This window comes from Mastigoproctus giganteus, chromosome 5, assembly GCF_048544385.1.
Source record: "Mastigoproctus giganteus isolate SK-2022 chromosome 5, ASM4854438v1, whole genome shotgun sequence".
NCBI lineage: Eukaryota > Metazoa > Arthropoda > Arachnida > Uropygi > Thelyphonidae > Mastigoproctus > Mastigoproctus giganteus.
This window is the reverse complement of record NC_143579.1, coordinates 14,859,999-14,872,319: the sequence shown is the minus strand read 5'-3', so window position 1 is coordinate 14,872,319 and position 12,321 is coordinate 14,859,999. Positions and strand designations below refer to the sequence as shown.

The 12,321-nt window shown below is 36.3% G+C and overlaps 1 protein-coding gene across 1 annotated transcript in view; it reads left to right on the top strand.

Annotated features, from left to right (window-relative positions):
* Nucleotides 1-12,321, top strand: part of LOC150085193 (neprilysin-2-like) — a 209,852-nt gene that overhangs the window by 178,888 nt on the left and 18,643 nt on the right. Inside the window, exons 15-17 of the mRNA XM_090373920.1 lie at nt 1,746-1,797; nt 5,184-5,251; nt 9,217-9,347. Coding sequence (XP_090230046.1) covers nt 1,746-1,797; nt 5,184-5,251; nt 9,217-9,347 — 251 coding nt within the window. The remainder of the gene's footprint in view (nt 1-1,745; nt 1,798-5,183; nt 5,252-9,216; nt 9,348-12,321) is intronic.

Below are 12,321 nucleotides of genomic sequence, written 5' to 3'. Positions count from 1 at the left end.
GAAGGGAAACAGCTCTGCATTTCATTTAATTTGAGTATTCATCCAAATTGTAACTTTTAATCCTTTTAATTTTAATAGTGTTTTAATCTTTTTAATTGTGATTTTAATTATTTATTATCGGAAGCAGTTTTAACTATTTATTCTGACACAATGTCTTCTCGCACTCATGGTCTTGCTGCGGTAGTTTGATGTGTTTCAGGGTCGGGTTGGGCTCTCGGCTTTCGATTCCATTGCGCATCAGATTTGGTCATATGTCTATGAGTTGGGGAATTCATTAATTTGTTTTTTTCATCTTATTTTATTCATCACATTTGGGAGAGAATTGACTGGAAGCATTCCACGAAAAAGATTGAGGTAATCTCTTACTTTTTAATATATTAAAAAAATCGTGGAAGTTATTGAGCCTTGTAGCTCTGAATTTTTTACTAATTTCAAGTAATTAGCATTATTTTTTATAAGCTTATGTTCTTTTAGTTAGGATTTTTCATCAAAACATTTAAAAGTTTTTAATAACTTATTACTTCTATAAATTCTCAAAATTAAATTATTTATTGGTAATTTAATTATAAATCAACAGTTTACTTCAGTCATATACACTGACTGGGTGCTTTATTAAGTACACCTACCCTTTCATGAAATGGAACAGTCCTTCCTTGACAGCATCATGTTTATACTATGTGATATAAAGGCAGGTGGACTGAATAACAGGGACGCTGCATGTGTGAAATTGTGAGAATGGACAAACAAAAAGATTTAAGTGGCTTTGAATGTGGCACGGTAGTATTTATTCTATCAAGATTGGTCAATAATCAGATATAACCAGCTAAAGGTGATCCTGTGGTTAGAAACAGCTCAGTGATTCAAGAGGCCAAGAAGACTTGTGCAGAGTAACGGAACAGCTAGTCAGTCAAAAACAGCGACTTGCCATTCCTTATTATGGATGCAGCATCACAGCTGCCAACTGATCTAGGTATTCAACTCCTGTCAGAAATGAGCAAGAAGGTATGCAGTTACAATGGGACCACCAACACTAGACAGGAGAGAATTGGAAAAATGTTGCCTGGTCTGGCAGTTCTTGCTGTTTCACACTAATGGCAGGACTAAAATATGACAAAAGCTGCATGCAGCTATAGATTGATTAATCCTTCCAGGTGCCAACAGTCAGGCTGTTGTGGCAACAAAATGGTGATTTTGTGGTGCACATTGGGCCCCTTGATACCAGTTGAGCAATATTTGTATGGCACAGGTTATCTGAAAATTGTTTCCAACCAAGCACATCCCTTCATAGCTGCAGTGATTCTCTACAAATAGGCTCCTCCAAAAGGATAATGTATCATGTCACACAATGTCAGGATTGTACAAAACTAGTTCATTCCAGGAAGATGACTGAACACAGCCTATGTACTGGTCTCCTCAGTGTTACATTCACCAAATCTCAATCAAATTAACACGTATGGTATGAGATGGAATGAGTCTCTTTCAAGTAGAGATGTGCAACCATCCAATTTTCAACAGTTCTGGGATGGCAATCAAATCACCATGAGCCAGCAGCCACACTTTTTACACCATTCTGAGTCCATGCTACAATGAATCCAGGATGTTCTGTGATAGCTATGAGGAGGGACCTACTTGCTATTAGGTAGGTGTTCCTAATAAAGTGGCCACTTTATTAGGTATGTATGGTCATTTATTACTTTACTCATTTGGGTCCATAAATAGTAGAATCTTATTTTTTCATTTTTCAGAATTTCCTGCTGGTATTTTACAAGGAACTTTCTTTAATAAAGATAGACCAAAGTAAGATATTTTATTTTGAAATATAATATTAAAGTTTAAATGAGTTTTGTGTTTTAACTAGAGCTGTTCAGTAAAAATGTTGGTCACTGAATATTTTTGAAAGTATGTCTCATATACATGATAGATGCTCCTATTTTTAATATGTGGTGACAATTAAAAGTAATTGAGCATATATCTAGCAGATAAAAGGAAATACAATAATTTTTTCAATATTTTAAATTTATTTTTAATAATTAAATTTTTTAATTAAAAAATTTAATAATGAAATGTTTTTTTCTCATTCATTCTGTGTACTCCACAATATTTTCAAGCACACTTAATTGAAAACTACTTCACTAGAGTGCAGTAAGAATACAGAACAGATTCCTAACCCATAATCTACAGAATGTGTACAGTCTTTTGTTGGTTTTTATGTAGTACTCAGCTCCATTAGATAAGATTTGCAGTCTGTGTCTTCTACACTTTTTCAAAATGACAATGATTAGTGCCCCCTCTGAAGTTTGTTAACTCTTCTTTGAACATCCAAAGTGCTATATGTTTCTTTAGGCATAGCCTCCAAATATGAAAGCAGTATTCTAAGTGATGTCTCATCATCATCATCTTATATAGAGGAATAAGCAATCCTATCCAGTGACCACCATCAGTGTATAATAAACAGTAAAGTGACACATTACTGTTACAGTCACTGAAATGCACTGAGTCTATAAATAAACATGTTATTGCATGAACAAACAAATAGAGAACTTGATCTGATTATCAGCAGTGATTATTGATTATTCATGCATTAAGAATCTGCAGATAGAGCAACCACTAGGAGGCAGTGATTACAATGTATTGGTGTGGGATTTATTTAAAGATGTAACTACTATCAAGGGTAAAGGGAAGGGTTTTTGCTTTCATATAGGTAACTACAGTGGTCTTAGATGGTTTTTAAATTCTATACAGTGGGGCCAACTGATGATGTTGCCATCAGCCTATTCTAAATAGGAAACATTCAAATTAATCATGGAAGCTACTTGGCTTTTCATATCAAATACGAAATACTGTCCAAGGTTTAGGCAAAAAAGCATGTCAGATAAACTAATGAGACTCGTGGCACAGAATAAAAATGCACGGGATGCATATAAATTATCAGGCAACACAAAATTCATTCTATGGTAGATCTATGGTAGATATAAGCTAGTCTGTAATAAGTCACAAAGGAGGTTAGGCAAGCGAAGGTGGATTATGAGAAATCTTTGGCAAAGGATGCAAAGAAAAACAAAGACTTCTTTATTTATGTAAACTCTAGAAGGAAAGGGATAAATCAAATGGTCCACTTGATATCGATGGTTCAACTGTTGACGATCCTGCTCAGTTGCTAACAAACTGAATGGGTATTTTGCATCTACATTCACATGTGAGGAATTCCTTAGGGAAGGGGAGGCCAGAGGTATATTAAACTCTAACGATGAGCTAAATGACTTTGTGATTACTGGAAGGAAAGTGAAGGAGAAATTGTTGAAGTTAAATGTAAGAAAGGCACCTGGGGTGGATGGGATCTATCAAGTTATATTAAAGGAGGCAGCAAAGGAAGTAAGCAAACCCTTAGCCATAATTATGAGAGCATCCTTGGATTCAGGGGAGGTCCCCATGGACTGGAGATATGCAAATATAGCTCCAATTCACAAAAGGTGACACGAGTAAATACAGACCAGTTTAACTTCTGTTCTAGGGAAAATAATGGAGTTACTGGTTAAAGAAGCATTGCAGAATCATCTAGACAAGATTGCAGTTAAACTTCAGACACAGCATGAGTTTGCTAAGGGGAAATCTTGTCAGACCAGTTTGATTGAATACTATGATGTGGTTAAAAGGAACTGGATGCAAAAAATAATTTTGATATCATATTTGTACTTGAATTTCAGGAAAACTTTTGATACTGTTGCACATGAAAGACTGCTGTACAAATTGAAGCTGTATGGCATATCAAGGGCAAGTTGCTGCTATGGACAAAAGGATGGTTGAGTGAGAGAAGATAGAGTGGTAATCAATGGACACTGCTCATTATGGACTAATGTTATTAGTGTAGTCCCCTAAGGTGCTGTGTTGGGACCATTGTTGTTTTCTATTTTGCTACTTTCTTTGCTATACCCAGGGGCTCACATCTGGTGAGTGTGGGCTTGGCACACCTAGGGTCCTGAGCTGGGTATCATCATTCTTCTCTTTTTTGATGATTCCCTCCTCCTTCTTCTCTCTCTCTCTCAAGGTACTCAGTTTTTTTTTTTTTTGGCTGGTGCAGCATAAGCCTCAGGCTTACTTGCACCATATGGCTATTAATAATAATACTTTTCTTTGTACTCTTAGCAAGGACTTCTCATAATTTTCCATAACCTCCATAATGACTTCACTGTAGACTAGTTTGTACTTATGTAGACTTCTGTTACCTGCTAATTTCAATCGCCCTCTGCATTTTTCTTCTCTGCTGCTATTTTTATCAGTTCATATGACATCCATTTAGGTTCATATGACATCCACCTTGAACAATCTCTTTGTTAATATAAAAGCTTACTAGATTCTATGATTATCTTTGTGAATACCTCCCATTTAGATTTTTTTGTTTGTAACATCATCAGTTGGTCCCACTGAATAGAATTTAAAAACTGTCTGAGGCTACTGTATCCACCTTTACAAAAGCAAAATCCCCTCCTTTTAACAGTAATATCTTTAAGTTATCCCCATCAGTATATTATGATCACTGTCAACTGTGGTTCCTTTATCTGGATATCCTTTATGCATGAAGAGTGAGTGCTGATCAAGAGTATTGCTTTCACTTGTTGCTGCTGTAGAAAACAGTTATCCAATAAATCCAGAAAATTTCTGTTCCTATATGAGTGACCAACCTACGAGTTCCAGTTAATATCTGGAAAGTTAAAGTCCCCCATTTAAGACATTCCAATCACTGGCTCCTACTCTGATTTTAGTTATTTCAGTGTTTATGCCACACCAAACTGACTTTATTGACCAACCCATCATCTGGGTGCACTGCCTTGGATTCTATGCATTTTTTAACCAAGGGCATTTCTCCCCCTTCTCCTGTGCTTCCTGTACATATTGTATGCACCATCTTCAAATTCCACGTCACTTATGTCTTATGACTTAACCAATATTTCAAATTCATCAGATCTGTTTACTATACTCCTAACATTATGATACACTATTTATGATACTGCATCTCTTTTTCTTATAATTACATATGGCAGTTTAATTTACCATTATCTTTAGCAATGAATCTTTGGCACTAGCAGTAATTTTTTCCTATAGAAATAGTGTTATATATGAAAGTTTATGTATTTTTATAATAATTTAAATTGCTTCAGGTACTTATTTTTTTAACTCTGATCTAGTTACATGAATTATGGTGCTATTGGATTTGTGATTGGGCATGAAATTACTCATGGATTTGATGACAGAGGTATGTATGGGTTCCAACTATTAATATGTTTATTTATTATGAGAAATATCAGATATAATAAAAACATATTGTTGCCTATGATTCCTAGTTTCTACTATTATAATCATCCCATGTACATCACTCCTTATTTTATAGACTTTACTCTCCCCTTCTTTTCAGTGATATCTAATGCACTTTTGCAATTCATGTACGATTAGGCCTAAATGGATGTCAGATGAACTAACGAGACTCATGGCAGAGAAGAAAAATGCATGGGATTCATATAAATTATCAGGAGATACAGATGCCCATGATAGATATAAGATAGTCTGCAAGTCACAAAGGAGGTTAGGCCAGAAAAAGCAGATTACGAGAAATCTTTGACAAAGAATGCAAAGAAAAACAGCAAAAACTTCTTTACTTCTGTTAACTCTAGAAGGAAGGAGATGATGCATATTGGTCCACTTGATATCGATTGTTTGATTTTTGATGATTTTGCTCGGGTAGCTGACAAACTGTGTATTTTGCACCTACATTCACACGAGGAATTCTCTAGGGAAATGGAAGCCAGAAGCTTATCAGACTCTAACAGGGAGTTAAATGATTTTGTAATAACTGAGAGCAAAGTAGAGGAGAAATTGTTGAAGTTAAACATAAGAAAGGTACCTGGGGTGGATGGGACCTATCAAGTTATATTAAAGGAAGCAGCAAAGGAAGTAAACAGGCCCTTAGCCATATTATGAGGGCATCCTTGAACTCAGGGGAGGTCCCCACAGACTGGAGATGTGCAAATGTACCCCCAATTCACAAAGGGGAAATAAAAGGTGACATGAGTAATTACAGACCTGTTAGTTTAACTTCTGTTCTGGAGAAAATAATAGTCACTGGTTAAAGAAGCACTGCAGTATCATCTAGACAAGACTGCAGTTATAGTTCAGACACAGCATGGGTTTCTTAAGGGGAAGTCTTGTCTTACCAGTTTGATTGGATACTAATGATATGGTCACAAAGGAACTGGTAGCAAAAAATATTTTTGATATTATATACCTGGATGTTAGGAAAGCTTTTGATACTGTTGTGCATGGAAGACTACTGTACAAGTTGGAGCAATATGTCATTAAGGGCAAGTTGCTGCTATTGATAAAGGGATGGTTCAGTGGAAGAAGACAAAGTGGTAATCAATGGACACTGCTCTTTGTGGACTAATGTTATTAGTGGTATCCCCCAAGGGGTCCTTGTTGGGCCTATTGTTTTATGTATTTATCAATGATATTGATGAACATATATCAGACTTAATGTCCAAGTTTGCAGAAATAGCACGGTTTGTGGGTTTGTTAATGACAGTAAAGATGGTCTGCTACTAACAGGATCTAGAAAAGTTGAGCAGATGGACTGAGAGGGGGCAACTGAAGTTTAACATTGACAAATGCAAAGTGCTGCATATGGGTAGCAGTAACCCCAGAGTAACATACCAACTGTGCAGTACTACACTCAGGGTAGTGGAGAATGAAAAAGATCTGGGGGTAATTGTGCAGTCAGATATGGAGTTTTCTGAGTAATGCAGACAGGCTGCAAGAATAGCTCATGGGGTTTTGTCAATGACATATTGGAATTTTGATAGCAGGGATAAGGAGATAATTATCCCCTTGTATATGACAATGGTCGGGCTGAACCTTGAGTACTGCATACCTGTCTGGAGACCTCATTTTAGAAAAGATGTAGAGCTTCTGGAATGAGTATAGAGAAGGGCAATGAGATTAGCGAGTGGAACAAAGGGTTGCTGTTACCAAGAAAGGCTTAAAGTTCTGTAAATTGCAGCATCTGGAGACTAGGCACCTTCAAGGTGATCTGTTTAAGGGTAAGCCTTGAATGGTTTGAGCAAGCTCAATGCGATGGGATTCTTCTTGCTCAGATTCTGCAACTGAAGAGGCATAAATTCAAATTGAGGAAAGACAGTTGTAGAACATATATGTGGAAATTTTCCTTTAGTCTGTGGGAGGTTGATTGCTAGAAAAAACTTCCATCTGTCATTGTGGAGGTTGACAGCTTAAATAAATTCAAGGTTGAACTTTTGGAGAGAATAGATGGGTGAAACAGGAAGGTTTTTTTTTTTTTTTTTTTTTGGCTGATGCTATATAAGCTTGCTTCCTTGTAAGCCTCTACTAATGCTAATTTCAGAAATCAGTGTTTATTAATGGCATTTATCTGACAGGGCATTCAGACCTTCTTCTAGTAATGTAATTTTGAAATTACCCAAACTGCTAAGTTTTTCTTTCTCTCAGCTACAGTTCTCTGTTGTTGTCATTGTGTTTTATGTTGCACTTCTAAGCGTATGTAGACACAAATGCTTCATGCTTGGTAGAAGCTGTACTTGTTTCACCATAAGAAGACTACTACTGTGTATACTTTTATTTTTTGGATGATTTGTAGAAAAAATTTGGTACATTTGGATCTAGCAGAGAAGTCAAACTATAGCTTAAATAACTTTATCCTTAAAAATACTGCAGTTAAAGTGCTTGTATTGAGATGTGCATCATATGAGCTTTTGCATGAAATATCTATGCAATCACTCTGTTTGAATAGCTTCTTAAAAACTATTCAAGGATCCATTTGAAAAGCTTTTTTTTTTTTTTTTTTTTTTTTAATGAAAACCCCAAACATGAGAAGTATTAGAATCTATAGTACTTAGTACTGTGCTTGGGTTAGCTGTTTTTTTGAAAAGTTTTTTGTTTTTTGTATTCAAAACTGTTTATGGAAAAATGTCTCTGAAACTCATTATGTTTATTTTTTTAGAAATAAATAATTCCCTCTTCAACACTTATGTTCAATAATATCCAGCTTGCCTAACGTGGAATAATCTTAACTCTGCTTTTTCTTGACACATGTTGCCATTTTGGATGTATAGTTTCTCCAGCATATTTTTTTCCAATTATGAACAGTATTCTGACACCCTTCCACAAATATTTTGTGCACTATATCTTTCCTTCATGCACACATATTGGCTCAAACATATGAATATAAATCTTGTGGGTCTGCCTGTACAGAGTTAGAAACCGTTATGGGGTGTGGATCAGAATGTATAGACTTTCAGTGTGATATGATGGTTGGATGTCACATCAGTAACCTTTCTGTGCAGGCAATTGACTCATCTGAACCTCCCAAAATCCACTCTGCTCGATGTTATTCATAAGTGATACTTCAATGGGGAAAAAATCCATTAATGAAGCTGTTGAACTACTTATTCAGTTAAAATGCTCATCCTATGGTGCGTGTTCTACCTTTTATACTTGGGTGGCTGATTTACTTTATGGCCACTCACTGTGTGATGGCACTCTTCTGACTTCTTAAAGCTATGCTGGTGTACTGTTCTTTCACTAATGCTTTTGTCCACGTATATATTATTGACTTGTTGCTACTGACTGCAAATATAATCCACTTCTGATGATATCATTTCATTCCATTTCCTATATGAGAAAACTTACACCTCATTAACAACTGCAACTTGGATATTTGATGATGTAATTTCTTAAATGCTTATCTGTGTGTCATTCTTCAAACAAGGGAGAGGCAGATGGCTTATGTAATTTAGTCTTAATGCTTAATCTATATATGCTTCCATTAAAATAAATCTGTGAGCCATAATTCATCTTCAACAACACTCAAATCTCTATACAAGGACATATTTCTTAATTAGATTAACCATCATGATTACCCACCTTTCTTTTTTTCTTTTTTTGTTAAACATTGCAAGCATTGCCTCTCAACATTAAAAAAACTAGGTTCTCTTTTATTCCTGGCATTATTTTTTTTTCTGAGCACTTGTTGATAACTGTACAATCTCAACATGAACAGAAATGTTTTCTGAAATCTTAAAATTGGGATCTCTCTCTCTCTCTCCCCCCCCCACTGTCCCCTTTTATTTTTGTTACTAATGCTCTGTTATTGCTAAATAATATCGATTTATTTACAGATATTTTTATTTACAGGAAGGCAATTTGATAAGGATGGAAATAATGTCAACTGGTGGGATTCTGTAACGGATAGCAAGTTTCGAGACAGAGCACAATGCATCATTCAACAATATGGAAATTACACGGTTCCAGAAAATGGAATGAAGGTAGCTTAGAAAGAATGAGCTATATTTAATTAAAAATTTAAATGTAGATTGAAATTTTCTTAAAAATCACAACACACTGTTTTATAATATTACAGGTCCTACTTCTGAGGTTCTTATAAATTAAACCTCTTCACCTGATTAAATAGTTAATCAGGTGACATTATCTGATTAAATAATTTGTTGGATTTTTCCTAAAGTTTCTATCACAAAATTAGACAAATTTCAATATATACAATCACTGCCAGAATATTTGCCCTACCTTAAAACATGTAGGTTGGTTTTTCTTTTGTATGCAAATAAGCACAAAAATGAAAAAAAATATAAAAACAAAAGATCTTTAATGCAAATTGTCCTCTTAAAACCATGATGGTTTCAAACATGGTTCTAAGATCCAACCATTCCCAGATATGTTCAATTGAGACAAATCAGGAAGCCTAGCAGAGCATGGAAGCATGTTGAAATTGGTAGAACCGCTAGGGGGATGCTTGTGTCCGGCTGTCTGTATGATATGCTCCGTAAACTTTTCTGGTTTTGTGTGTTTTTTATTTAAAGTATTAAGTTCCTATTAGTGCCATCACATAAGGATAGAGCCCTTGGATTGACAGGTGCAAGTACTGTATTATTTGAACGGACAACAGATAAGTATTAAATGAATTTCTGCATGTTCATTCCGCTACTCCATACAAGCGCTTTCAGCCATTATCTTGTTGTTCAACTTATACATGTGTCCAACAGACACTTGACCTTGACCAGGCATTAGTTTTGCCTAGCCGCTCTGTTCTTCCCTCCCTACTTAGACCCCTGCTCCCTGTGGATTTCACTGCAGGGCAACTAAGGCGACCGGCTGGTCACAGTGCCTATTGCTTGCTAAACCACAACTGTGGTGATATTAAATTATCTAGTAAAACTACAGTAACTGAATTCAATATGACAAATACTACCTCCTGTCAAAATTCTAACGTCTGCACCATCTGTGGGACCAGCTCTGACCCCATTGTCCAATGTATTGAGTGCAAACAATTAATATGCAATGACTGTACCCATTCTGACCTGAAAAAATTAAATAAAAGTCGGCGGAAATCATACTGTTGTGATAGATGTCGACTCAGAAATTCTCAGAAAAGCCCTATAACTGTTGCAACGCCAAACAGCACGGAACCTGAGTCACTTTCCTCCTCTTCCGCTAACAAAGTTGAAATGCCGTACTCTAGTACATTTGAGACAAATATCATGCCAATAACTAGAAATACCGACTCTGAATCGTACATGGATGAAGCCTCTAATCCTTCTTTGTTGTCTTTGGGGTCGCATCAAATCTCAGATGCATCAACTCAAACAAATATATCTGTGCTGTCAGAAGATCTCAGCGCTAACTCGTTCCCTACGGAAACTCTGAATCCAACCTTTGGTATTCTGCAATCAACTGAATTCCAGGAACTACTCTTTAACACTATGCAGAAAATCCTCATTCAAACTCATCTAATCAGCGCACCTCATACTGCAAACTCTGAAATTCTCCTGGATTATAATACACTTAATGAAGGAAACAGCGAGCTATACACGGAGATCTGTGGTATAAAAACAATATTAACTAATCAACAGGCTGAAATTTCTGACATTAACGCCCAAATTAAAAATCTCACATCAGTTATGTCTTGCCACTTAAGGGAAGCTAGGAAGAATTCTGAACCTACTCTCGACACCAATGGGCTCAAAGTGAATATGAATTCTTCATTAACTGACGATGCCCTCAGTATTGAGACCAGATCTTCACCTTCCACCGGCCTCAATACTTCTACTGCTGCAAATATTAATTTGCCCAAGCCTGCCAACATTCATGACTCAAGTCATTCAACTGAGCAATTTATTGCCAAACAGACTCTGTTAGATGATTCTTCTGATGTAAATAGAACCACTCCTCCCACCTACTCTCCTCTGCGGAACAGTTCTGTATGTACTTCTATTTCACAAGCTCAGAGTCACCAAGCGGAATCCTCTTCAACATCAGTTAAGGCAACATATGCAAAAATAACTGCTGCCACATCTAATGAGGTCTGCAAACCTGTCTGTAGATCTGCCGCCACAGTGAGCAAACCTGTTTCTGATTGCCAGTCTCAAATATCACACCAAAGATCAAAACAGAACAAACCGTCAGAAAATATTAAAGCATCTATATCTCAAGGTGCTTTCTCCAAGCTTCCAGCCATAACTCATCAAACACAGAATGTAACTACTGCAGAAAAATCTCAGTTACTCAAACACAAGTATAATATCACAATTATTCCCACAAAAGACCGAATTTTTCTTTCTAGACTTGGACCCTCCACTAAATCTGAAGATCTTATCAACCTAATTAAAGAAGAATATGGTTTCGGAGTAGATATCCGTTCTCTGAAGACACGATGTCCCGCCTACTCATCTTTTATAATAACATGCCTTCCATCACAAACAGAAAAAGTGCTGAATCTAAGATCCCTTTTATCAGGGGCTCTAGTAAAACACTTCACGGACAGACCATCAAGGGAGTCCAAAATCTCCTCTCCACCGGCATAGCAATCAGATACCCTGCTATCTACACATACTACGTTCTCCTCTCGTCATAGAATCCCCAGATCCCAGCTGTTCAGTGTTTACCTTCAGAATTGCAGGAGTATAATTAGCAACCTAAACCACTTCAGAGCAATCCAAGGCTCACATATTTACGACATTTACCTGCTCACTGAAACCTGGCTCTCCATTGATATTGATGATCAGGAGATTATAGATGGACAATATACAATCCATAGAAAGGACAGAGGATCTCGTGGAGGCGGAGTAGCTATTATACATTCTAACCATATACTCTGTGAAACTACATCAAATTTCACAAATATTGAATCAGTATACTGCCTTCTTCATCTTGGCAAGTTAAAGGTTTTAATAGTATTGCTTTATTTTCCACCTCCCATAACTAATATAGACCTCCAGTACTTAG